General features: G+C 41.8%; 1 protein-coding gene across 5 annotated transcripts in view; it reads right to left on the bottom strand.

The window, feature by feature from the left end:
* TSPAN9 (tetraspanin 9) overlaps positions 1 to 26,380 on the bottom strand; it is a 141,191-nt gene that overhangs the window by 2,205 nt on the left and 112,606 nt on the right. For all 5 annotated transcript variants that reach the window (XM_048954924.1, XM_048954941.1, XM_048954933.1 and 2 more), the window contains 5 exons: positions 5,484 to 5,675; positions 3,832 to 3,906; positions 2,230 to 2,331; positions 227 to 358; positions 42 to 125 (listed from right to left, as the gene is read on the bottom strand). In XM_048954924.1, coding sequence (XP_048810881.1) covers positions 42 to 125; positions 227 to 358; positions 2,230 to 2,331; positions 3,832 to 3,906; positions 5,484 to 5,675 — 585 coding nt within the window. The remainder of the gene's footprint in view (positions 1 to 41; positions 126 to 226; positions 359 to 2,229; positions 2,332 to 3,831; positions 3,907 to 5,483; positions 5,676 to 26,380) is intronic.

Genomic DNA, 26,380 nt, shown 5'->3' on the forward strand with positions numbered 1-26,380 from the left:
GCAAGTAAAATCTGTGTTGACACACATCATACCAGCATTACCTGCATTATAAGGATACACATCCCAGTTGAGCCAAGGACATGCTTATTCTCATCAAACCAAGTCATAACTCTCTCATAACATCCCTGTAAGATGTAAATCGAATTCTCAAGGTTACAAGGTATTTCTTTCATATGCATTCCCTCTATTTTGATCCTTCCCACCCCTCTCTAAGACTTGACCTTACCGTTTTCCACACTAATTCAGTGGAATTCCGTCCACAGTCTTGAGAGTTTTCTGTACAGCATCGGTCTGGGACAATGTTTTCTCCCAGTACTGGGTACCAATCCGTAAAGTCATTTACACCACAGCACTTCATCTATGGCAAAAGATTAATAAATTACCTTAACTATATGCAATTTGTGAAAGGTATACCACAGCAAACTTTCAGCTAGAATCATAGTGTCATAGAATGATTTGGGTTGGAAGGGACCCTTAAAGGTCATCTATTTCCGCATTTCCTGTGAAGTGCAAGGATATCTTTCACTGCTTGAAGCCCTATCCAAACTGACTTCGAACACTTCTAATGACAAGTCACCCACTACTATTCTGGACAACTTCCTCCAGAAATTCTAGTGAAGAATTTCTTCTTTATATCCAACCTAAATCTACTGACCATCAGTTTAAAACCATTACCTCTTGTTCTGTCACTACATATCCTGGTAGTACAGTAGAAAAGTTCTTCTCAGTCATTCAAACAAGCTGGCTTTATACACTGGAAGGCTGTAATAAAGTCTTCTTAATGCCTTCTCTGTTCCAGGCTTAGAAAAACCCTAACTCACTCAACTTTTCTTTGTAGGACAGAAGTTTCAGCCTCTGATCATTTTTTGTGGCCCTCCTTTGGATCTGATGTAACATATCCCCGCATTTCTTGAACTGGAGATGCAGAACTCCAGGCTGAGGTCTCACAAGAGCAGAGAGAGAGAGAATAATCGCTTTCAACTTCTTGGCCATGCTTCTTTTGAAGCATCCAGGATACAACTAGTTTTCTGGGCTGCAAGTGCACATTGCCATCTTATTTCCAATTTTTCATCCATCAGTATCCCAAAGTCCTTCTTGGGAGGGCTGCACTCCATCAATTCATTAAAGTCAGTGCTGATATCAGGGATTGTCTCAACCTATGTGCAGGACCTTGGCCTCATTGAACTTCAAGAGGTTCACAAGGGCCCAATCATCAAGCCTGCCAAAGTCCCTCTGGATGAAATCCCTTTCCTTTGAAGTGTTAGTTGCACCCCTCAGCTTGATGTCATCCACAAACTTGCTGAGGGTGCATTCAATCCCACTGCCTATGTCAGTGATGAAGATGTACAGTAGTATTGGTCCCAGCAGAGATCTTTGAGAGGCACCACTCATTACTGCTTTCCGTTTGGATGTGGAGCCATTGACTATGACTCTTTGAATGCAGCCATCTAGCCAATTCCTTAGCCATCTAACAGCCCATCTATCAGACCCCATAGGCTTCCAATTTAGTTGTAAGAGTATTGTAGGGGAGTGTATCAAAGGCCTTACAGAAATCCATGTTGATGACATCAGTAGCCCTTCCTTGTCCACCGATGCAATAACTTCTTCAGAGAAGGCCACTAGCTGCATCAGGCATGATTTGCCCTTGGTGAAGCCATGTTGGCTGTCTCTAACCACCTCCTTGCTTTCTGTATGTTTCAGTATAGCTTCCAAGAATATCTGTTTCAGGATCTCTCCCATAATCATACCAGGCACTGAGGTGAGGCTGACTACTTCTTTACATCCTCTAAACAACTGTTTTTCAAGGGCTTTTTTTGTGCCTAGTGATAACTAAAAGCAAATACTTAATGACATTAAAAAAAACCAATCCTATATCCAAGGTATGTTAGCATTTTTGTCCCAGAGACAAATGCCCAAATGCCAACATGTGGTAATTTGCATTTGCCTGCAAGTCCTGTTCTATATATGAAGGTTTTGCTACTTTTCCTCTGTTACAGACTATACTTTCACATGACAAACACAGTTCTCAGATAGAGGTAAGCAGCTTTCATATTACAAAGTATTTCTTGATTCTGAGTTTCAGAGTACTTTCTGGATGTTTGAGTGCAAGACCCGAAACAAAAGCCTGTATTAGCCATCTCTTAAATTGAAAAGAGATCCTACAGTTAACAGACTGTGGCAACCTTTGTAGCCAAATTGCTATTTTCTTCTAATGAGAAAATGAGTTACCTCTGCTTGAATGATATTCCATGCATTTTTCAGCCCAACGTTATTTTCTGAATTGTACAGCTTCATACCTTCCTTCAAATCCTTCTTTGCGCTCTCACTGACCTGCATCATACAAATACTGAATGTGAGTGCACTGCTATTTGTAGGAAAAGACCAAATTGTGCAGACCTGAATATGGAATATATTTCTTTTGTCACATCACAAAATTAACACAGGCAGAAAAATCTCTCTTATCTCCAATACTATCATAAGTTCTCTTCAAGCACCTGTCAAGGCAAGGTCTGTCTCACAGATTAATTACTCCTGGATTAATTTTCATGAGAATTTAAACAGTTTCCCATCTAGTAAGAGTCTATCATACAGTTATCTGATCCAAACTAACCAAAGTAATCAGCATAAGCTGAGGTTATGTTAACTTTGTCACAGACAGATGTTGGCAATATATCACAGCAGCCTCTCATGACAGTAACCTAGTTTAATTTGCTAATATCCTAAAACCGGAGTCTCCATCTCCCAAACTTAGTTGTTCCTTGCACAAGTTCAGGCTATAATTAATGGCCAATATGAAATCAATTGAGAAAGGGCATTATCATTGTTGGGACATGCTTGCAGGATTTAAAGTTTTCGAAAGTGTTCTTGCTTCAAAGGAGGAAGTTGGAATGCTTAGCAAGAGGTTTCATATGTCCTATTTGTCATATAAATTTCTGTCCAAGCCTGAAATTTTGAATGTAAGTAGGAATATATCTTGGCTCTGACAGCCAAATCCAATGAAGGTTTGGAAAAAGGCTAGGAAGCAGTTTGCAGTTTTGCCAACTCAGCTTGCCAACTCAGGAGTGAGCTGGCAGAACAGAAAGAGTTAGCCTATGTACAGATCCAGGCATTGAGGACAACTATTTTGTAAGATCTATTTTATTCCTCTTTCACATTTTATTCAAAAACAGTTCACCCCAACTCCCTGAAAGTGGCATACATCATCATGACACCCTGAGAAGAGATATAATATGGAAAGAGATCTGTTTCGAAATGAATCTGGATATGCTCATAGCATAAGGCTCTGTCCTATGTTTATCAGATCTCTCCAATTCCCTCAGGATGTTTTCAGTCTTACTGAGCTGCTAAGCCAGTCAGTGTTACCTGCTTCTCTTAATCATTACCACATAGCAGGATACAATGGGCTTTATGAGAAGCTACCTCTTCATCTACTCCCCAGACTCGTTCCTTGCTCCTCTAGTTCTGTAGAAGGGTTGGCCCTAAGAAGATAACCAAATCCAAACCTCCCAGAACACAGATCCATAAGATTATCAGCTTTTTGCAGAGACATCAAATAACTATGTTGATAGGTATCTTAACTTTTAGGATAAGAGTAAACAGAAGGCTTTGGACCATGATTTTTATTTCAGGGAGAAACATGTTTTCTCCTACTTGCTCTCCTTATAATTTCCTCCCTTCCTTTTCCCCCAGAAGCAGTTTGCAGAAAACAGCTAAGATCTCTGCCAAACTGAAAAGCAGAGAAAACCTTCACACTTTCACCTAACAAAAGCTAATTGAACCTGTTTTACTTGCTAGTAAAGATAATTAATCTGTGTTGTCATACTTGCTTACCTTGTCCATATAAACAAAGAACAAAATTAGTAATATCAGCTCTGCCAGGAGAATTATCAGCAAAACGATGAAAAACTAGAACAAAGAAAAACACTGTGAATATACACTTGCAAAACAGACAGTTATGAATTGGAGATCATAGGCCTTGTCCACCAAGCCCTTCCTCTACTGCTGAACATATGCAATTGAATTCAAACTGTTCAAGTATGTTAATTGTTAATACTATCTTGTCACTAAAGTTCCTGTAGGTCTTACCATCAATGAGGAAGCACGCTGTTTAGTAATCTCTATATTTTAGATTTTGCTCTACTATCAGTTTCCAAGTTTCAGCTGTACACACAGTCATACAATCTACAGAACACATGTCACCTGTTACTACAGAGATAAATGTGTTGTGCCACAGGAATGATTCCCTTGTAGGTAGGCTTTAACTAGATCTGACTCCCTGTTTGAACAGTCAAGTGACTCAGCATTTCTATTTCTAACTGTCTGTAATTGAAATCTCTCTCTGCAGGGGGCAGCCCAAGTATGAGCTTCAACGGCTTCTAATAACTCTTCATATCCAGAAGCAACCTTCTAGCTACTAGTGGTATGCCACATAGCCATGGCATCCCCATATACACAGTGGGAGAAACGGAGGGTGATGTGCTGTACTTGAAAAGTCAGAAACACACAATAATTTGTATCAAAGACTTCTGAGAGCCTTATAAGAATAAAAACACTCTTAAAAAGAAAAGTAGTTTCTGTTGGTGTTGTAGTTCATGCGAATGAGCAATATAGACCCCATTACTATTCTCAATTTCCTTTCCCAGCTGTACAACATACCAAAAAAAATCAACAAAACAAAACAGCAGAGAGTGAGCAAGCGCATATTCGTCCTCCAGTTTAATTTTCTGAAGTGGTATAAGGAATACTGCTCATCTGCTCCCCAACAGCATATAAGGGAGACATTTACACATGAAACATGATCTTTAGTAATACAGAACCTGTGTTTCACAAACTTCAATTGAATTGGAACTTGTCTTCTTTGGAAGCCCTTCTCTCACCTTCAGAGTGGTGAGGATCATGATGAAACCTCCTGGGTTTATACAAGAGGAGAGATCCACGGTGTGTTTTCTAAGAGGGGTTTTCAAACTCTGTGCTTCCTTGCTGGACAAATGCTGCCAATTACCAGATTATTATTTTTTTATATCTTTTTAAATGGTAATGCCAGGCAGTGACCCTGACTTCAGGTCAGATGCTTTCCACCAATCTCTGACACAGGTCTTATCTAAAGACAAAGTAGAAAATAGCCATGAGCAATTATGACTGGAATCCAAAAGCAGTTGTGCTTAAGATTTTCCAGTCAGTCCTTCTAACAAACATTTTCAGAAGGGCTATCTATTTGACCCTACACTTCATTCAGAGGTAACTGAATAACGTACTTTGGTATCTAATACATAAGAATGCACAGTAACTAGGATGCATTTGCTAAAGCACCAGTGATCTTACTGTGACCAAACCTGTGGGATGTCATACTGCAATCCTACAGAAGACAGGCAGTTAAGGGAAATGCTAGTGATCCACAGGACTGCTTTGCACTGGTGAAAATATTTTTTAATAAAATAATCACAAAGCAACAGTGTTCATAAAAATAAGCATTGATGTCTTACACTCAAAAGTAGGCACTTATTCTCCTTGATAGCACCTAGGCAGCCCAGAAAGCCGGTCACCATGATGACTGTACCAAAGGCAATGACTAGGTTGGCAGCTGAAAGTGATGGAAAGCTAGGAGAAAATGTGGCGAAGTTTCCTTGTGATACTGACAGCCAGATGCCCACGCCCAGGAGCCCACAGCCACATAACTGCAAAGAGATAAAATAAAGGTTTAATCATTGATTACTTCCTCTGCTCTCTGAAAGGAAGGAATTTCTCAAGCAAATTCCCAGTTAACTGTTTTGTAGTAACATTCTCACTGACTTGGTGCAGAAACAAAATTAAATTAAATGTCCTTACCTAAACTTAAGCATGCAATTTACACTGATAAATCTAGTTAAAAGCCACTTAAAGGACTCTAGTTTTGAAGACTCAGCAGATGAATTAGGGCTACCAATTTATCTCCCAGCAACACAACCCAGCGCAACTTTTCTGTAGAAAGGACAAAAACATTATTTGAAAGAATTCCACAACACATATATTTTTGCAACCACCTACAATCTCTCAGAGTATCCAGCCTCATAGTTCCTCATTCTGGCCAAGCAAAGAAGTCATGGAGGTAATTAAAACATTATCATTTCAATAAATATTTGTCATAATGTCCCAGTAGTCTGGATAAGTTTTTTGATGAGTTCTCATAGCATCACGGTTGTTTGCCAGTATTCAATAACAATGAGATTTATAGATTCATTATCTACAGGATCAACTTACACTACTCTCTGCCAGTGGCAGAACCCAGAGGAAATGCAAAGTTAATAAAGTACAAAATTAACTTTTTTTCTTTTCTTCTCATCACTCTTAACAATATTTGGTTAAAGAAATAAAGTTCTCTACCATAGTCATATGGCAGGTCTCTTGAAGAATGGCCAAGAGTGATGTATATACTACAGTGGGACTGAAAGCTGGCTATTTTTTAATATTTGTTTAAAATGGCTGATACAGAACTTCCCATCTGATCTGTGATCACTGTGCAGTGAAATCAGTAGACAGTTAGCTGTGTTTTCATTAAACCTGCGATATTCTAAAGAGGAGTATTATAGTTCTGCGCCAAATCTACTTTTCAGAGAAACACAGAATGGCTTAGGTTGGTAGGGACTTTAAAAACCAATGAACTCCAGTGCCCCTGCTGTGGACAAGGTTGCACCCCCTAGATCAAAGTGCCCAGGGCTCCATCAAGCACAGCCATGAACTCTCCCAGAGATGAGGCATCTGTGACTCCTCTGGACCATGTCTTCCAGTACCTCACCACTCTCTAAGTAAGTAAGTTCTTCCTAATGTCAATCTAAATCTATCTTCTTTTAGTTTAAACCTTTTAATGATAAAAATATTTCTCCTCACATATGATAGTATTCAAAGTTGTTTGTTGTGAATCCTTATGATTCTGTATTTTTCTTTGCTGACTCAATTTGTCTTCATTCTGGCTTAAGAGATAAGTGAGCTTCTCTTCCTCTTCCCATATGCCCTTGTTGTCTTCCTGCTCTATTACCTTTCTCTTTTCTTGATCTACACCTAGTTTACCTCCTTCTGCAAGCTATGAACAACTTACACTACCAATCCTACTCTACCTGAGTCATTCCAATTCTAGCAGCCTGATCCACCTGCTCATTGCTTTGATGTTCTTTTGTGGCATAATAATTGAGTATGTGAGAATCTACATGATGTACTTACACATCCAGGTTCTCTCCTCTGGCAGCTATATCTTTCTACAGTGTAGTGGCTCAGATAGGCTTGCCTCTGCACTGTTGCCACTGCAACTCTGCCAGTTGCTCTGCTTCTGTTGTTGCAAGCACATGGCATTTGTCAGCATTCGTAAGTCAATACACAGGTACAGCACTGACCACTTTTCTCATTCAGTGATATCTAAAGCTAGCTGGGTAGCCTTCACTTCTGCAAATTAGCTCAATTCACCTTCAACAGTTTCTATGACTTGTCTTGTAGGGTTTCATAAAACAGCTTTCTACCTCAGATGATTTCCACAATGTGATGGGACTGAACAGTGAGCAGTCTGGATCAGCATCTGGTTTGAGTACCCTTATGTACAGGCACACAAATAACTAACTAATCATAAGTACATAGTTGCTTTACTTACAGTAATTGTGTTGCAACTTTCAATATATACTTGCCTTACTAGTAGTAATTAGTAGTAACATATACTAAGAAATTCATGGAAACAAAATCTCAATTTTTTTTATTATGAAATACTATGAACCCATTCTTGTGGTATTCACATACCTGTGGGTCAGGTAACTCCCACAGATTGTGACTGTCACACAGTAGCATCACTATTTGAGGAAACCACTGTCAACCTGGATCATATGTACACAGTGAAAGAAAACTTGTATGTAAATACTGTATGTAAGGAATATGAATCCCATTGACCATTGGACTCATCTGGGTATAATGCAGTGAGCCTACTCTGAAGGACTCAGCGCTCCATGCCAACACTGAATCAATGTAATATTTCCTGTATGCAATTTTTTCAATGCAAAAACAAAAACAACAAAAAACAGCAAATACAAACAACAAAAAAAAAATCCCACAACTGTTATTCAGACTTAATTACTTCAGATTACTATTATTTTCTTTAGGAAGAAGCACTATGCCACAGAAGAAGTCACGAAACCTGGATTCTTATAGATTTATGATTCATTATTAGATTCCTAACTTTTTGATCTGTTGTGAACTAATATTTGCTGACGCTTGACCTATTTAAGGACACTTAGAACAACTTGCTTATGCATGGATTCTCAAATATCTGATAAAGTTGGAGTTTATTCTGCAGGCTACTTCCAAGGAAAGCACAGTCTATGCCCACTACTGAGTCACAGATTCAGTTTTATGTCTGTCTTTGTAAAGTTCATTAAAATGGAAGTTAAGTTCAGCTGAAAATAAACCCACAAGACTGTTACTGGAATTTCATTTATTGCACTGTGTACTGTACTCTGTAGGCATTCAACAGAGATATACTTTGAGCTAGCCTCTATATACAATGCATGTTAGCCTCAAAGGTCACCCGCCTGCAAAAGTAAACACACTAAGTTAATTGCTTTCTTTTCTTATCCCAGATGCAATTTGTTTGGTTTACTGACACATGCATGACTCAAAAGTTTAACAGATGTAAGAAATGAAATTAAATATTTCAAGTAAGGCCTAGAAATAGCTTTAATTTCCCTATATCTAACTTTTTTTTTTTTTTTTTAATCACAAATCAAGTAACCAAACACCTACTAAAAGAGCATCTGTAAGTAAGAGGTAGTATGTACAGATGCTCTTTCATTAATTTGAGAGTATACACACCTGTAATACCTCTGGATCATCTGTTATTAAGCTACCTGATACACTCACCCTAAAGTCTTAATAGAACTAGTTAAATGGCAACTATTGAGAAGAAAACCAACAAATTATGGCAATAGGCAATGATTTATGAATGCCTAACATTTTTACAACAACAAAAAAAACCCTGAAAATCTAATGTGAGGCTTCCCATGACTGACTCTTTACATTGAAAAGCACAACTGCAATACCAGATTGCTTCAATTTGTACTACAGTGGACTGCCTTAATTGTCAGGCTGACAATATGTTCTTTGACTAAGAAATTATCCAGGTCCATACCTGCTAGTGCAAATGCAAATATGCAAATGCAAATATGAATCCATATTTTCATACTCTAATAAGGAGTCTTGTATTTAATGTCTGGGTTATCCATGCTTAAGAAAGACGCATATAGATATATAAGTTATTCCTCCCTAAAATACTCACTACCCTATAGCTATTTAGAATTACATTCAAGAGTTTTTTAGCACCTTAACCAGGCGACCTCGGGTCAAATTGCAAATCAGTTAGAATTTCCCTGTCCTATAATTTTCAGTTTTTCCTAAGATACTCAGAATTTCTATCATCCTGGGCTGCTTTTGTAGAAAAACACATACACCTTCAGAAAATGACTGGTATGCCCAGAGGTGGTATTTATTTTGGGTACAAAGAAAGTAGACAACAGCATTCTATATACGACACACACAAAAAAAAGATAATTCACATATACAGTGTCACGGAGTTATCTCTAGATCTGTGTCCATGACAGGAAAACAGCAGGCTGAAAAAAAAACAGTCCAAAAAAAAAAGAAAAGGGGGAGGGGGCACATATCAAAACAGGCTGGTTCAGCTAGTTCCGTGACTAATGAAGCAGGGGGACCCAAGGACCCACGCCCCAGAAAAGGGGAAAAGGGAAAACGGGAAGGGTAAGGAGATGGGTCTAAAAAAAAAACAGTGGCAACAATCTGAGGAAAGTTATTTACTAAATAATATATCAAAATGCAAGATAACACAATATACAATATAATTGGAATTGAGGCTAATAAATCAAATAAAATGAGAAACAGAGAGTGTCCAAAACTAAAGGCCCTACTCTAACACTGAATGCGAGATGGCTAGGGAACACACAACAACAGATGAGCAAGAAGAGGGAAAAAAAAGGGGCATCTCCTGACTTGTGAACAGCTTTTATCTTTCCTGCTGAATGAAAAATGGAAATGAAACAGTGAGCCTCTTGGGAGTTGTAGTTCTCTACTGAGAACTAGATACCTGGAAATATTGACAATGGAACTGGAGCTTTAGCTCTTTAACTGCCAGTGCACTCCATGATGTTATGATGTGGAATACTGATAACAAAAGTCATAAAACCATGACATTCCACCCCTTATCTCACATCACTACATCATGCTTAACATATATATATATATACACAAACAAACAATAATTAACATGCATTAAACACACACACACACGTACATACGCACATATATATACACGCATGGAATTACTGACTGCACTCCCACAACATTAAATTCCCCTGTGGTACACACTGAATATCCACATTTTTCTGCATCACCCACCAATTGGACCCAGGCCCCTGAACAAACACAATTCCACAGAGAGGTTTGCCCTTTCCAGAAGCTGGGAGGACCCAAATTGCTCTTCCCGACATGCGCTTTACATGTACTACAGGAACCTTATTTTCCTCTACAGTATGCAGGGAGCTGGATTGGGCAGGACCATCGTGACTGATAGATCCTCAAGTGTTGACCAACCAGGTGGCTTCTGTCAAATGCTTCTCTCAGTGCTTAAATGTTCTTAAATGGGTGCGTTGCTTTCAATGTAGCTTTTAACAACTCACCGTATCGTTCAATTTTACCAGAAGTTGGTGCATGATAGGGGATATGATAAACCCATTCAGTGTCATGATCTTAGGCCTGAGTTTTTACAGGAGAATTTTTGTGATGAGATTATCTGACTTAAATTTTTCTGGAGTGCCATGTCACCATAGGACACATCCTACTACAGAATTCATGCTGATCCAGACCTCTGATTGAAACCCATCATATATTTCACCTCCACAAAACAACATAACTCAGGCAGATAGATATAAAGAATATTGTATGGCTCTAGTGGGATGAGATTTTGCGTTAAAAAAAACTAGCATAAACTGCATTTGGATTCTCCTATCCATCTTTTCATTTTCCCATCAATCTGGATAATACATACATATTATCCATTATGGGGAGTAAAGTCATTATTGTACTTGAGTACTATGACTTAGACTAAATGCAGTCAAAATCCTATTATTTATCAAATACAAGACCTCTCACCTTTAAGATTGAATAATAACACCTCTGTACCCCACAGAGGTATCTTCTTTCTCTAATTCCAATATCCTTTTGAGGAAAAAACCCTACAAATTTAAAGCACTAGCATAATTAATCAGGGAAAAGTTAAGAAACAGAAAACACAGAATACAAAAGAAAAAAAAAAGTCCATCTTATCAGCCCACACATTTCACTATTTTGTGCATATTTTTGTGCTTTTTCTACTTGTATGGCAAATATGAGCACAGAAACTCCTGAGTTAAAACATCTCTATTTTAAGTTACACTAGTTATATTATGTTAACTGTCAACTATCTCCTCAGTGTGATCTGAGAAAAAAAACAAGTCTATTCTGTAGTAGTAGCTAACATTCTCATGTTACACAGATTACCAGCTGGTATTCTTATATGGTTTTCTATCTATCCTGCATTTAAAATGGATTTTAACATCATGCAAGCAACACAGCTCTTCTCTGAGGAGACAGATGTACAGGGAACAGAATGCTCAATAGTTTGAATGTCTGTAAACTGAGGATCAAATAAAAATAAAAAAAAATAAAGAAGCAGAGAACAAAGTATGTTAAAAAAAACCCTCACAGTTCTGCACTCTAGACACAAAGTCTAGTTTTGTTTAACACTGAACAGCATACGGATTTCAATAGTGAAAGCTGGAGAGAGATCTCACCACTGTCCCCAGCTGAGGTAAAGCTGAGCTGTTTTTACTAAAATCATAGAATCACCAAGGTTGGCAAACACCTCCAAAATCATTCACCTACCACTAATATTTTCCCACTAAATATCTAAATGTTTCTTGAACGCTTCCAGGGATGGTGATTCAACTACCCACTGGGCAGCCCATTCCAGAACCCGACCACTCTTTTAGGGAAGTTTTTTTCTAATGTCCAAAATGAATCTCCCCTGGCATAACTTGAGGCCATTCTCTGTAGTCCTATCATTAATTAGGCTGGAGCAGGGCACAAGTCCCATTTTGGCACAACATCCTTTCAGGTAGTTGTAGACAGTGATAAGGTCTTCTCTGAACCTTCTTTTCTCCAGACTAAGCCATTCCAGTTTGCTCAGCTGCTCCTCATTAAGATTTGCACTTCAGACTTTTTACTAGTAACGACCGCATGGTCGTTCATCTGAGGAAGGAATGAAAGACAAAAATGACCTTCTAAAAGTCTGTATCAAACAACTGGAAAATAAAATTACAGCTCTGATGGGGCAAACTGACTCATGTTCAAATGGAATCTCCCTTCTAAAATTGAGAAATATATCATAAGATGGTGAAAAGGATTTCAATCAGCAGGATCTTTGGATCCCTGACGAATCCAAAAAAAAAAAAAAAAGGAAAATCAAGGAGACTAAATAAACTCCTTCCACTAGAGGATCTGGAAACTTCAGATCCTCCAGAAATTTAACCTAAACCTTCCCTGTCTCAGTTTAAAACTATTCCCCCTTGTCCTATTACTGTCCACCCTCATAAAAAATAATTCCCCCTCCTCTTTATATGTAAAACTTCAAGTACTGGAAGGTTACAATGAGGTCTCCCTGCAGCCTTCTCTTTTCCAAGTTAAACAAGCCCAGTTCCTTCAACCTTTCTAAATAGGAGAGCTGCTCCAGAACTCTGAACATCTTAGTGGCTCTCCTCTGGACCCGCTTCAAGAACTCCAAAATCTTCCTGTACTGGAAGCCCCAGGCCTGGACACAGTACTCCAGATGGGGTTTCACAAGAGCTGAGTAGAAGGGGACAATCACCTCCCTCTCCCTGCTGGCCACCCCTTTTTTCATGCAGCCCAGAACACAGTTGGCCTTCCAGGCCGCAATTGCACACTGCTGGCTCATGTCCAGCTACTCGTCCACCAGGATCCCCAAGTCCTTCTCCACAGGGCTGCTCTCGAGATCTTTCCCCAGTTTTTTCAGTGAAAAAGCTCCCCCTCGGGAGTCCGAGACCCTGGAGGTTAGTGAGAGGATCTGGGGAATGGAAGACCTCCCTTCAGTCAGGGAAGAGGTGGTCTGAGAGTGCCTAGGCAACACCAATGTTCACAAATCCATGGGACCCAATGGGATGCATCCACAGGAGCTGAGGGAGCTGGCAGAGGTGATTGCTGAACTGCTTTCAGTCATCTTTGAGAGGTCTTGGAGGATGGGGGAGGTGCCTGAAGACTGGAGGATAGCCAATGTCACTCCAGTCTTCAAAAAGGGCAAGAAGGAAGATCCAGGCAATTATAGGCCAGTCAGCGTCACCTCTGTCCCTGGAAAGGTGATGGAACAGCTTGTGCTGGATGTCATCTCCAGACAACTGGAAGAAAAGGAGGTTATCAGGAGTAGTCAGCACGGGTTCACCAGGGGGAGGTTGTGCTTGACCAATCTGGTAGCCTTCTATGATGTTGTCTCTGGCTGGGTGGATGGAGGGAGAGCAGTGGATGTAGTCTACCTTGATTTCAGCAAGGCATTTGATACTGTCCCCCATGACATCCTTATAACAAAGCTGAGGAAGTGTGGGATAGATGAGTGGACAGTGAGGTGGGTTGAAAACTGGCTGACTGGCAGCGCGCAGAGTGTCATCGCTGGAGACCTGTAACCAGCGGTGTTCCTCCTCAGGGGTCGGTGCTGGGTCTGGTCTTGTTCAACATCTTCATCAATGAACTTGATGAATCTTGACCTTGAGTGGCCACCCTCAGCAAGTTTGCTGATGATACGAAGTTGGGAGGATTGGCTGACACGCCTGAAGGCTGTGCTGCCATTCAGCGAGACCTGGACAGGCTGGAGAGCTGGGCAGAAAAAACCGGATGAGGTTTAACAAAAGCAAGTGTAGAGTCTTGCATCTGGGGAGGAATAATTGCATGCACCAGTACAGGTTGGGGGATGAGCTGCTGGCAGGGAGCTCTGCGGAGAGGGACCTGGGTGTCCTGGTGGACGACAGGTTGGCCATGAGCCAGCAGTGTGCCCTTGTGGCCAAGAGGGCCAATGGCATCCTGGGATGCATTAAAAAGAGCATGGCCAGCAGGTCGAGGGAGGTGATCCTCCCCCTCTACTCTGCCCTGGTAAGGCCTCATCTGGAGTACTGCGTCCAGTTCTGGGCTCCCCAGTACAAAAAAGACAGGGATCTCTTGGAAAGAGTCCAGCGGAGGGCCACAAAGATGGTGAAGGGCCTGGAGCATCTCCCCTATGAAGAAAGGCTGAGTGAACTGGGTCTGTTCAGCCTCAACAAAAGAAGACTGAGAGGGGACCTGATCCAGGTCTATAAGTATCTAAGGTGTGGGGGGCAGAATGGCGAGGCCGGACTCTTTTCAGTGGTGAGTGGAGACAGGACAAGGGGAAACAACCAGAAACTGCAGCATAGGAAGTTATGCACAAATGTGCAAAGGAACTTCTTTACAGTGAGGGTGACGGAGCACTGGAACAGGCTGCCCAGGGAGGTGGTGGAGTCTCCTTCTCTGGAGATGTTCAAGACCTGCCTGGATGCCTACCTGTGTGACCTGGTGTAGGGAACCTGCTTTGGCAGGGGGGTTGGACTCAATCTCTGGAGGTCCCTTCCAACCCCTACAATTCTGTGATTCTGTAATTCTGTGAAATACCCAGGATTGCCCCAACTCAAGTGCAGCACCCTGCACTTGGTCTTATTGATCCTTATTAGGTTTTCATGGGCCTACTTCTTGTCCCTCTGCATGGCTTCCCTTCTTTCCCGTGTATTGACTGCACCGCTCAGCTTGGTGTCATCTGCAAACTTGCTGAGGGAGCACTCAATGCCATCATCTATGTTATTGATGAAGATACTGAAGAGCACTGGTCCCAGGACTGACTCCTGCGCAACACCGCTTGTGATCGGCCTCCACCCTAACACAGAACCACTAATCACAAACCTTTGGCTGCATCCAGCCAGCCAATTTCTAATCTACTGAGCAGTCCATCCTTTAAATCCATACCTCTCCAATTTAGAGAGAAGGGATCATGTAAAAGACTTTGTTGAAGTCTTGGTAGATGACATCCATGGCCCTTCCCCTGTCCACTGAGGCTGCCACTCCATCACAGAAGGCCATTGGATTGGTCATGCAAGTTCTGCCCTTGCTGAGGCCATGCTGGTTGTCTCAGATCACCTTTTCATCTCATATGTGCCTTAACATGGTAATGAGGAGGATCTGCTCCATGATCTCCCTAGGCACAGAGGTGAGGCTCACTGGTCTGTAGTTTCCCAGGTCTTCCTTTCTCCTTTTCTTAAAAATAGGATTAATGTTTCCCTTTTTTTCAGTCACCGTGGATTTTACCAACAGCCATGATTTTTCAAATATGATGGAGAGTGGCTCAGCAACCACATCAGCCATCTTTCTCAGAACCATGGGACACATATTATCTGGCCCCATAGACTTATATATATTCAGTTTCAAGAAGAGGTCTTGGACTTGTTCCACTGTGGGACAGAATCCGCTCCTCTCACCCACACCTAGAAGTTCAGGGTCCTGCATGCACTGTCCTCAAATCTGAAAGAATGAGAGCAATTTCCGTTTACACAGTTTAAAATAGAAATACAAACCTTGCCAGAATTATTTGAAAGTACTGGCAGAGGGATTATTCCTGAATATGCATCATGTAATATTTGGCAGCTATCACGACCACTGAACAACTGACTTCTAGTGCAATGACATTATTAATAATTAATAATAATTAATTATTATTAATAATCAGCCTAAAGGAGACTGAAAGGAGGCCTCAGGGCAGCTTACAGCTTCCTCACGAAGGGATCACAGGGTCAGGTGCTAATCTGTGCTCTTTGATGACCATCAACAGGACCTAAGAGAATAGTATGAAGCTGCAACAGCAGTTTTAGGTTGGATATTAGGAAAAAGTTGTTCACTTCTCAGGTGATTGGGCACTGGAACTAAGGGCAGTGATCATGGCAGCAGGGCTTCTGGAGTTCAAGAAGAATTTGGACAACACTCTCAGACATAGGGTTTGATTTCTGCATGGTCCTGTGTAGATTGAGGAGTTGACTAAATGATCCCTGTGGGTGCCTTCCAATTCAGGATATTTTATGATTCTATGATACTATCACTACACTCCTTGATGAAGAGCCCCTCTTCATTTTTTTCTGTGTTCTCCATTTAGCTATCAGAAGGCCACTGTAAAGTCTTCCCAGAGCCTTCTTTTCTCAAGACTAAACAAATCCAGCTCTCTCAATCTTTCCTCATAGGAGAAGTGATTCAGTGCTCTGATCATCTTTGTGGCCAAAACTACCCTAGAATTATTTCAGTCTTGGAAACATCATGGTGCTGCTAACTCCCTGCCCCAGCAAAAATACCGCAAAGTAGCCACCATTTAGTCTTAGCTCTAATAGTATCTTGTTTTGTTTTACTCTTGAAATACTTCAGAAACCCATCCTAGAAGAACTCTGATTCCAGATGTATGGGGGAAAAGCATTTTTGAACAACACAAAATAGTCCTAAAATAGGAAGTCTGTACCAGAGCAACAATATATTTACAGGGAGGAGAAGCATTAACACAAACTTGGTATTAATTGCTGTTGTTATGGTGTAATGTAGATATGTCTGCTTTCAAATCTCAGAAGAAAAAGTTACATAAAAAGGCCTTGAATGAATGTACATTAAGATGGCATATTAAGGATTTCTTTAGAAGCCTCTTTTCATTATGCAGATGACAAATTTAATAACCACAAAGAAAAACAGCCTTTACCATGCTGAAACTCTTTTCTTGCTCATACAAAAAGATCATATAACATGACTGTGTTTCTTCCTGGGAAAAAAAAAATCTGTTAATGGTGACTGCTGGTTTTCATAAAAGCTCCAAAAAAACAACTACAATTTTCTTTCTAAAATCTTTTTTTCTTGAGAGTCTCTACTTTTGAATATTCCCAACTGATAAAGCTACACAACATGGAATCAGGGAATTTTTCAATTATTCATCTTGCAGACTACACACAAGACTGCACAATGCAATTCCTCACTATCCACCAACAGATGCCCAGCCAGATCCTGAGCTATGGCAGCTTCCCCTGGCCAGCTCCCCACAATTTTATAGTTTTCCATACATTATATGGTATGGACCATTCCTTTGGCCAATTTAGCTTAGCCTGGTTCTGTCCCCTCCCAGCTTTCTTCACTGGTAGGACAGAACAAGAAGCTAGAAAGTCCTTGACTCTGTGCAGAACTGCTTGGCAACAGTGGAAAAATCAGTGTGTTTTTCTCCCATAGGCAAAATATAGCATCATACCAGATACTACATCCTAGCTGAAACCAGGAGACCTGGTCATGTTACAAACATGCTCAAGGATGGGGATTGTGAATATATGTAAGCACAAAACTGGAATTTTACCCAACCTGAAAGTGGAAATTCTTTTCCCAATATCCTCTCACAATTTTCCTTGTTTTCAACCTGTGACTGTGGCCTTCTATCACTGCACATCTCCAAGTAGAGCCTCACTACGTGCATCCTTCCATGTAGTAGCTGATTACAGCAGTGAGATCATCTACTCCTCTTACAATTAACAAACCCAATTATCTCAAATGCTCCTTGTATGTCATACATTCAACACTCCCAAATGATTCTGATGGATTTTTCTAGATCTTGTTTCAGGATGTCTATGCCTTTGTTCCAATGAGGAGCACAAAACCAAATAAAACAGTCCAGGTAAAATACCAAATAAAATCTGTATGTTTCTTGATGTACCATCTTTAAAAAAATAAAAATAAAGAAGTTATTATATGACATTGGCTTTAATATCAATCCCTAAGAAATGGAAGTGTTAAACTCACTTTCAGAACATTTGAACAGCTGATTACAACTCTTAAGCCTAATAATCTAACAGTTATTCACCCACCGCAAATATCTTTCGCTTATTTAAGCCATATCTCAACTGTTTGGTTACAAAGTAACTGTGCAAACTATGATAAAGAGCATGCTTAACTCCAAGCCACTCACTCCTCTCCACTCTTTGGAGTAAAAGGGTTGCCTCACTGTGGTAATTTATTAGTCTCTTAGGCCCTGGGTAAATGCGTGTTGGCTTTCCCTAGCCATATTCTTGTCTTTCATACACCTGGAAATAGCTCCTATGATGATTTCCTCAGGCTTACTAGCCAATAGGTTTCTGGGTATTCTTCCCTGCTTTCTGGGGAGAGAAGGATTGTGCTAAATGCCTCTCCAAATAATCAGAAACCCTCCCAGATTAGTATCAGTATGACCTCTCAAAGATAACAGCAGCTTTACCACGGCTTTTTCAGCCACCTCAGTGCTTTTGGAGATTTCGGTGGATCCAGGGGCTTGCGTACATCCAGTTTTCTTTTTGGCATCCAGTGTAATCTTGGTCTACTGAGCTCACTGAGGGCACTGTTGTGGACAACCTTGGCTCCTGGTCTTCCCCTCTTTTAGAGCAGCCCTGCCCTTGCAGTTCTCCAACAGAAGGGTGCACATTCATTTCACCAGAAACTTTCATCTTCACTGTGCCTTGTCTTCTCTCTAGACTTTGTTCACCATGCTCTGATGAACCTAGGCTGAAGTTTTCATAGCTATGCTGAAAAGCCTCTTAGCAAAGATGCGCTTCCCCAGCTTCTGTCTGGCATCCTGAGCCATTCCAGTTGCCAACAGTTTACGGGCCACTTTCGCCCGGTTCTTTGACTAATGAGGCAGAGGGACCCATGGACCCATGCCACAGGAAAAGAAAAAAGGGAAAAGGGGAAAGAGTAGGGAGATGGGCCCAAAAACAAAACTGCGGCAATAATCTGAGGAGGAAAGTTAATTTACTAAATAAGATATCAGAATGCAAGATAACACAATATAATATAATATTATTGGAATTGAGAGAGAGTGTGTCCAAAAACTGAAAGCCTTACTCTAATGCTGAAGGCGAGACAGCTAGGGAGCATACACATTGCAGAGATGAGTAGAAAGGAGATGTCTCGTGACTTGTTGACAGTTTTATCTTTCCCTCTGAATGGAAAATGGAAATGAAAAGTCCTCCGGGGGTATGTAGTTCTTCTCTTCTCAGAACTAGGTGCCTGGAAAAACCAGCAGTCCAAGAAACTGAAGCATTAATTCTTAAACTCCCAGTGCATCTACATGATGTTATGATGTGGAATACCAATAACAAAAATCATAAAACCATGACATCAGTGTTTTTCATCTCTGATGGGGAAGTGTGGTCATAAAAACCAAAGCTCGGCCTGAAACACTGGCTGTGCAATATGTTAACCAGTAGGTTGGATGCCTTCCTACCCAAGCCTTTCTGCTCCACTGGCAGGAACAAGTAAAATAGCACATTGGTTCCAGAGCCTTGTAGTCACTCTTTGTTATGTTCTCCCTTAACAGTATCACTGGTGCATACATTGATGACCAGCTAGGGGATATTATCTTTTAGTGCCTGCACTCTGTCACAGATCATGTGAGGTAACAAATAAGGCCTATCTACCCTGTAGAAGGATACAGACTCATAGACAGGTGCTGGGTACACTCTGTTGTCCAAAGCTTGGATTCTATCCTCCTTCAGAGGCTTTGCCTGGTCTAAACCTTGCATTATGCCAGGACAGTTGCTCCAGGCAACATCATCAAATGTGTACCTTGTGAACAAGGTACATTTCTGCACAGTTCCAAGGAGTTTCATGCTGTCTTGAGCAGAGCTTTTTGCCCCGTTTGCATCCTCATCTGTGCAAACTGTCACTCATGCTCTCCCTTTGCTCTGACCACTTTAAAGCCACACAAAAAAGACAACATAATTGCTGCAATGAAATCCAACCTAAATGTCATGGTAGAGGCTATATAGCAATTATGTCAGGCACATGGCATTCTTCGACTCAACTTGTAAACTGTCTCCTGACATGTCACATGAACTAGTCAGTCCACAATTTGAGTTAGATGTGTTACCTTCTTTGACCTGTAATGTTAGAATAACTTTGAATTAGGATGGTATCTCATCTTCATTATCAATTTATAGGCATATTTAGTTCCTTGAACACTTAACCTATCCTCAAAAGTTGTATGTAAGTATGGCTGTGGATATACACACATAGCTGTGGATGTTATTTATTTATTTGGATGTCATGGTTTTGTGATTTTTTGGTTTTTGGTATTCCACATCATAACATCATGTGGGGCACTGGGACTTTAACTGTCAATGTTCAAGTGCTGGGTACCTGCCCAGAAGAGAAGAAGAACTACATTCCCCAGGGGACTTGGCGGTCAGGGAGAGGAGGTTTAACTCCTGGCAATGTCACCTGATGTGCTCTTTCTCGCCTGCCCTTCCTCGTGGGCGCTGCTCGGTCTCCCTGCTCAGTCTCCCAGTCTCACCTGGACTGCGCATCTCACCTCAGCGTTGTGGTGAGGCCTATCCACCCTTTCGGACATTCTCTCTCTCATTATATTTGATTTATTAGCTTCAATTCTGATTATATTGTATTATAGTGTGTTATCTTGCATTCCGATAATATACTTAGTAAATTAGTTTGTTTCTCCTCAGATTGTTGCCGCTGTTTTTAATTATTTTGGGGTCCCCTTTTCTTTTTTTCCGGAGGTGCGGATCTGTGGATCCCTCCGCCCTGATCGTCATGGAACCGGGCCGAACCAGCCCGTAAACCTTGACATTCTTGGTGGAGAATGCAGGCAAAGGCTGTCTTTTAGCTTTCTAGAATGAATCTCTCTCTGCTCTCGGAGAGCTTCGTTGGGAAAGTTCATCTTTTTCACTGGTGCTCACTGAAAACTTGACCTTGAAAGTCTAGGCGTTCTGCCAGTGTTCTGGGATATTTGCAAACTTTGAGCACTGCTATCTTGCTTCTGTAAAGAGAGAAAAAAAAAAAAAGATTCTGCTTTCTCTTCTAAACCTGTTTGCAGAGGGAGCTGCTAATTTTACAGAACTTGGGATTTTTAAACAGGTTCCCAGTCTCTCCTTTGAATCCTTTATGCAGTTTTTGAATGCTCACCTGATCACATTGTTAATCTCCCTGAATTTACTATTCATTATTTCAGTCAGTTTTTGTATTTATTGTATTTTGAGGAAGCCTTCCCCAGAACCAGAGAATACTGAATGGCAGGGAGTGTGGAGAGGCTTGGGAGAGATTTTAGAGAGATGGACATCTTCGGTGTCATGGAACTTTACTCCTGAACACCTGAAAGACCCTGAGAGCTTAAGCATTTATTTGAGACAGGAATGTTGCCGCTCAGGCAGATCTGAGGAGGCACAAATGATTTGGGGTCTGGCTAATGCTTATCGGGCCTCATTCGACAGTATCCCAAAGAGGGAGAGAGTTTGTGAAATTGAGAGAGAGTGTCTGAGAGCTGAGAGGGAGAATCTCCGGGCTGAGTGAGAGTCTCCTAGTTGAGAGAAAAGACCTCCAATCTGAGAGGGATGTCCTCAAGTCTGAGAGAGATGCCCTCCAAATCGAGAGAGACTCCCTGCAATCCCAAAGAGAGAGTCTCCAGGCTGAAAAGGAGAGTTTTCAGGAGAGTCTCCGAGCCGAGACAGAGAATCTCCAGGTTGAGAATGAGAGTCTCCTAGCCAGGAGAGAGAATCTCAAAACCTGGCAAGAGTGTCTCTGAGCTGAGAAAGTCTCCAAGCCGAAGGGGAGAATCTCCGAGCTGAGAGAAGGAATCTCCAATCTTGATGGGATGCCTTCGAATCCGAGCGAGACTCCCTCCAATCCAAACTCAACACCCTCCAAACTGCGTGAGACACCCTCCAATCTGAACTGATACTCTCATAGTCGAACAAGACAGGCTCCAAGCAGAACTAGAGGGTGATTGCGTCGGAACTGACCAACCTGATCAACCACAGGAGGCACCACAATTGATGTCAACCGCCCCTGTAAGAGGACAGAAAACGAAACGAATCTCAACTCAGAACAGAAGAAAGAGGAGGAAAGAGGTCCAGAGCAGTGGCTCCAAGGTCTAAGAGAAGCTCCCCTGAGTCCAGGGGAGGGGCCCTCAGTAAGACCACGGTCACCAACACCTACGAGGGCAACAAGAAGTCCTGACAGAGGAAGAGGTGAGCAAGTTACCCTTGTTGATCGATCTCTGAAAATGAATGAAATTCAAAGTCTGAGAAAAGACTTCTCACATCACCAAATGAGCCTATTGCCACTTGGCTACTTCGATGCTGGGACAATGGGGCCAACAGTGTGTGGCTAGACAGTAGAGAAGCTCGCCAACTGGGTGGCATTGCTAGGGACTCAGCCATTGACAGAGGCATTGGTACATGTCAGATCCAGACCAAGAGCATGATCCTGAGAGAGTCAGGTGTACACCAAACATGTGGCGTACACTCACAAAGACTGCACCAAAGAGGTACGCCAGTACATTTGCAGCAATGTATGGCAGAGGGGAAAGAAGACCCCTTATAAATGAACTGATAAATAAACTTCAAGACTTTGAGTTACATTTAAGCCCTCTACGAGTTTGTGTTTCAGCCATTCCAAAGGTAGCTGAAAAGCTGAGCAGAATGGAGAGCAAACAAGAAGATATCATAGACAAACTGTCTACCGTGCCCAATGCTGATGGATCCATGGTGGTAACAGATACATCCAGTGGAGATCAGAATTCCCAAGACAGCCTACTGTAGGGGCTGATCAACTTGGTTTCCTCCCAGCCGGTGTCATCCAACATCTCAGCTATTAAAAGGAGACGTCCTCCTGCTCGAGCAACTGACAACAGTAAGACCACGTCACGTTTTGCCTTGTGGCACTACCTACGTGACCATGGAGAAGATATGAAGAAGTGGCATAAGCAACCTACTCCTGCACTTCAAGCATGGGTAAAAGAGTTACAAGACAAATCAACCACCAAGGTGAACTTCTCCAAAAAGGTGATTGCTCCAGTTGCTGCAGACAATGGAGGTAACAAATAAAGGGGTCCTGCCCCCAGACAGGAGGGGGAAAGGGATAATAGAGTATATTGGACTGTGTGGATTAGATGGCCTGGCACATCAGAACCACAGAAATATAAGGCCCTGGTGGACACTGGTGCTCAGTGCACCCTAATGCCCTCGAGTCACCAAGGGACAAAATCAGTTTATATTCATGGGGTGACTGGGGGTTCCCAACAGCTGACTATGTTGGAGGCCGAAATCAGCCTCACTGGTAAAGACTGGCAAAAGCACCCTATTGTGACTGGTCCAGGGGCTCCAAGTATACTTGGTACTGATTACCTCAGAAGGGGATATTTTAAGGATCCCAAAGGGTATCGATGGGCCTTTGGAATAGCTGCTGTAGACATAGAAGGTATTAAGCAGTGTTCTGTATCAGAAGATCCGTCTGCTGTGGGGTTGCTACAAGTGAAAGAGCAACAGGTACCGATAGCTACAAAAACGGTGCACAGGCGGCAGTACCACACCAACAGGGATTCCTTGCTCCCCATTCATAAGTTGATTCGTCAACTAGAGAGTCAGGGAGTGATCAGCAAAACTCACTCACCTTTTAACAGCCCCATATGGCCAGTGTGTAAAGCCAGTGGAGAATGCAGGCTGACGGTGGACTACTGTGGCCTGAATGAAGTCACACCCCCACTGAGTGCTGCTGTGCCAGATATGTTAGAACTCCAACATGAACTGGAGTCAAAAGCAGCCAAATGGTATGCCATCATTGACATTGCTAATGCCTTTTTCTCCACTCCTTTGGCCAAAGAATCTAGGCTACAGTTTGCTTTCACTTGGAGGGGCATTCAGTATCGTTTGCCCCAGGGGATCATTTGCCCCAGGGGTGGAAACATAGCCCAACCATTTGCCATGGGCTGATCCAAGCTGCACTGGAACAGGGAGGTGCTCCTGAGCACTTACAGTACATGACATCATTGTGTGGGGCAACACAGCAAAGGAAGTTTTTGAGAAAGGAGAGCAAATAATCCAGATCCTTCTCCGTGCTGGTTTCGCTATAAAGCGAAGCAAAGTGAAAGGACCTGCCCAGGAAATCCAGTTCCTAGGCATAAAATGGCAAGATGGTCATCGTCATATCCCGACAGATGTGATCAACAAAATCACTGCCATGTCTCTGCCCATTAATAAGGAAGAGACACAATTGTTTCTGGGAGTAGTGGGTTTTTGGAGAATGCATGTTCCAAACTACAGCCTCATTGTAAGCCCCCTTTATCATGTGACTCATGGAACTGTTTTTGCCCAGGGACCTGGGTCCACTTGGTGGGTGATGCAGAGAAACAGGGATGTTCAGTGTGTACCACAAGGGAATTTGATGTTGGGGGAGTGCAGTCAGTAATTCCATACATATATATATATAGGTTTGTGTGTGCATGTATTTAATGTTTGGCAATTATTGTTTGTTTATATATATATATATATATATATATATATATAAAGCATGATGTAGTGATGTAGAATAAGGGGTGGAATTGTCATTGTTTTGTGATTTTTTGGTTTTTGGTATTCCACATCATAACATCATGTGGGGCACTGGGACTTTAACTGTCAATGTTCAAGTGCTGGGTACCTGCCCAGAAGAGAAGAAGAACTACATTCCCCAGGGGACTTGGCGGTCAGGGAGAGGAGGTTTAACTCCTGGCAATGTCACCTGATGTGCTCTTTCTCGCCTGCCCTTCCTCGTGGGCGCTGCTCGGTCTCCCTGCTCGGTCTCCCAGTCTCACCTGGACTGCGCATCTCACCTCAGCGTTGTGGTGAGGCCTATCCACCCTTTCGGACATTCTCTCTCTCATTATATTTGATTTATTAGCTTCAATTCTGATTATATTGTATTATAGTATATATAGTATATATATAGTATATATATAGTATATATATTATCTTGCTTCCGATAATATACTTAGTAAATTAGTTTGTTTCTCCTCAGATCGGTGCCACTGTTTTTAATTATTTTGGGGTTCCCTGTTTCTTTTTTTCCGGAGGCACGGATCTGCAGATCCCTCTGCCCTGATCGTCACGGAACCGGGCCGAACCAGACCGTAAACCGTTGACAGTAAGTATGGCTGTGGATATACACACATAGCTGTGGATGTTATTTACTTGGATTTTAGCAAGGTATTTGATATTGTTTCCCACAGACCTTTTTCTGGGGAAGCTGGTTGCTCATGGCTTGGACAAAGAAATTGTTCAGGAGGTTAAAAACAGGCAGGATGGTTGGGTACTAAGCGTGATTGTAAATGGAGTTAAATTCAGATGGCAATCACAAGGGGATTTCTGCTGAGTCAGTACTTTAGCCAGTTTTTTAAAATATCTTCATCAATGATATATACAGAGGGATTGAGTGTACCCTCAGTAAGTTTACAGACAATACCAAGTTGGGCGAGAGCACTGATCTGCCTGAATGTAGGAAGGCAGTGCAGAGGGATCTGAATAATCTGTATTCAACAGGGGGAAATGGCAGATGCCACACTTGGGTCAAAACAACTCCATGCAGCAATACAGACTTGGGGAAAAGTGGATGGAAAACCGCTCAGAAGATAAGGACCTGGGGGTGTTGGTCAACATCTGGTTGAACATGAGCCAGCAGTGTGCCCAGGTATCCAAGAAGGCCAATGGTATCCTGGTTTCTATCAGAAATAGTGTGGCCAGCAGGACTAGGGAAGTGATTGTCTCTCTGTACTTGGCACTCCTGGACTGCACTTATTGTACTGTTTGGTTCTCCTCGCTACAAGAAGGATACTGAGTTGCTCAGACCTGTGAAGAGAAGACCAACAAAACTGATGAAGAGATTAGAAAACAAGATTTATCAAGAGTGGCTGAGGAAACTGGGGCTGGTTTGTCTGGAGAAATAGAGGCTGAGGAGAAACCTCCTCACTCACCACAACTGCCTGAAAGGAGGTTGTGGAAAGGAGGGTGCTGGTCTCTTTTCCCAGGTGAGAAGTGATATGGCAAAGGCCACAAGTTGCACCAGAGGAGGTTTAGATTGGCTATTAGGAAGAATTTCTTCAAAGAAGGAATGGTTAGGCATTGGAATGGACAGCTTGGGGAAATGGTGGAATCCCCAGCCCTGGAGGTATTTAAGAGACGTGTGCGTATGGCACTTACGGACATGCATTAGTGGTGAACTTTATGATCTTTCCAACCTAAATAATTCTACCATGGTTCTAGACCTGGTAGACCACGCTGCAAAGTACAATCAACATAAATTTACTCCTTATTCCTTTCCCCTTAGTCTCATTCAAGAAGAAAATTCAATATACTTTTCAGTACACTAGTCATAGTTCAGACAAGCTAACTCTAGAACTAAGCACACAGGTGTTACCGATGTCCTATGTTCTGAAGAGGCAGCT

The sequence above is a fragment of the Lagopus muta genome, chromosome 1 (genome assembly GCF_023343835.1).
Source record: "Lagopus muta isolate bLagMut1 chromosome 1, bLagMut1 primary, whole genome shotgun sequence".
Lineage (NCBI taxonomy): Eukaryota > Metazoa > Chordata > Aves > Galliformes > Phasianidae > Lagopus > Lagopus muta.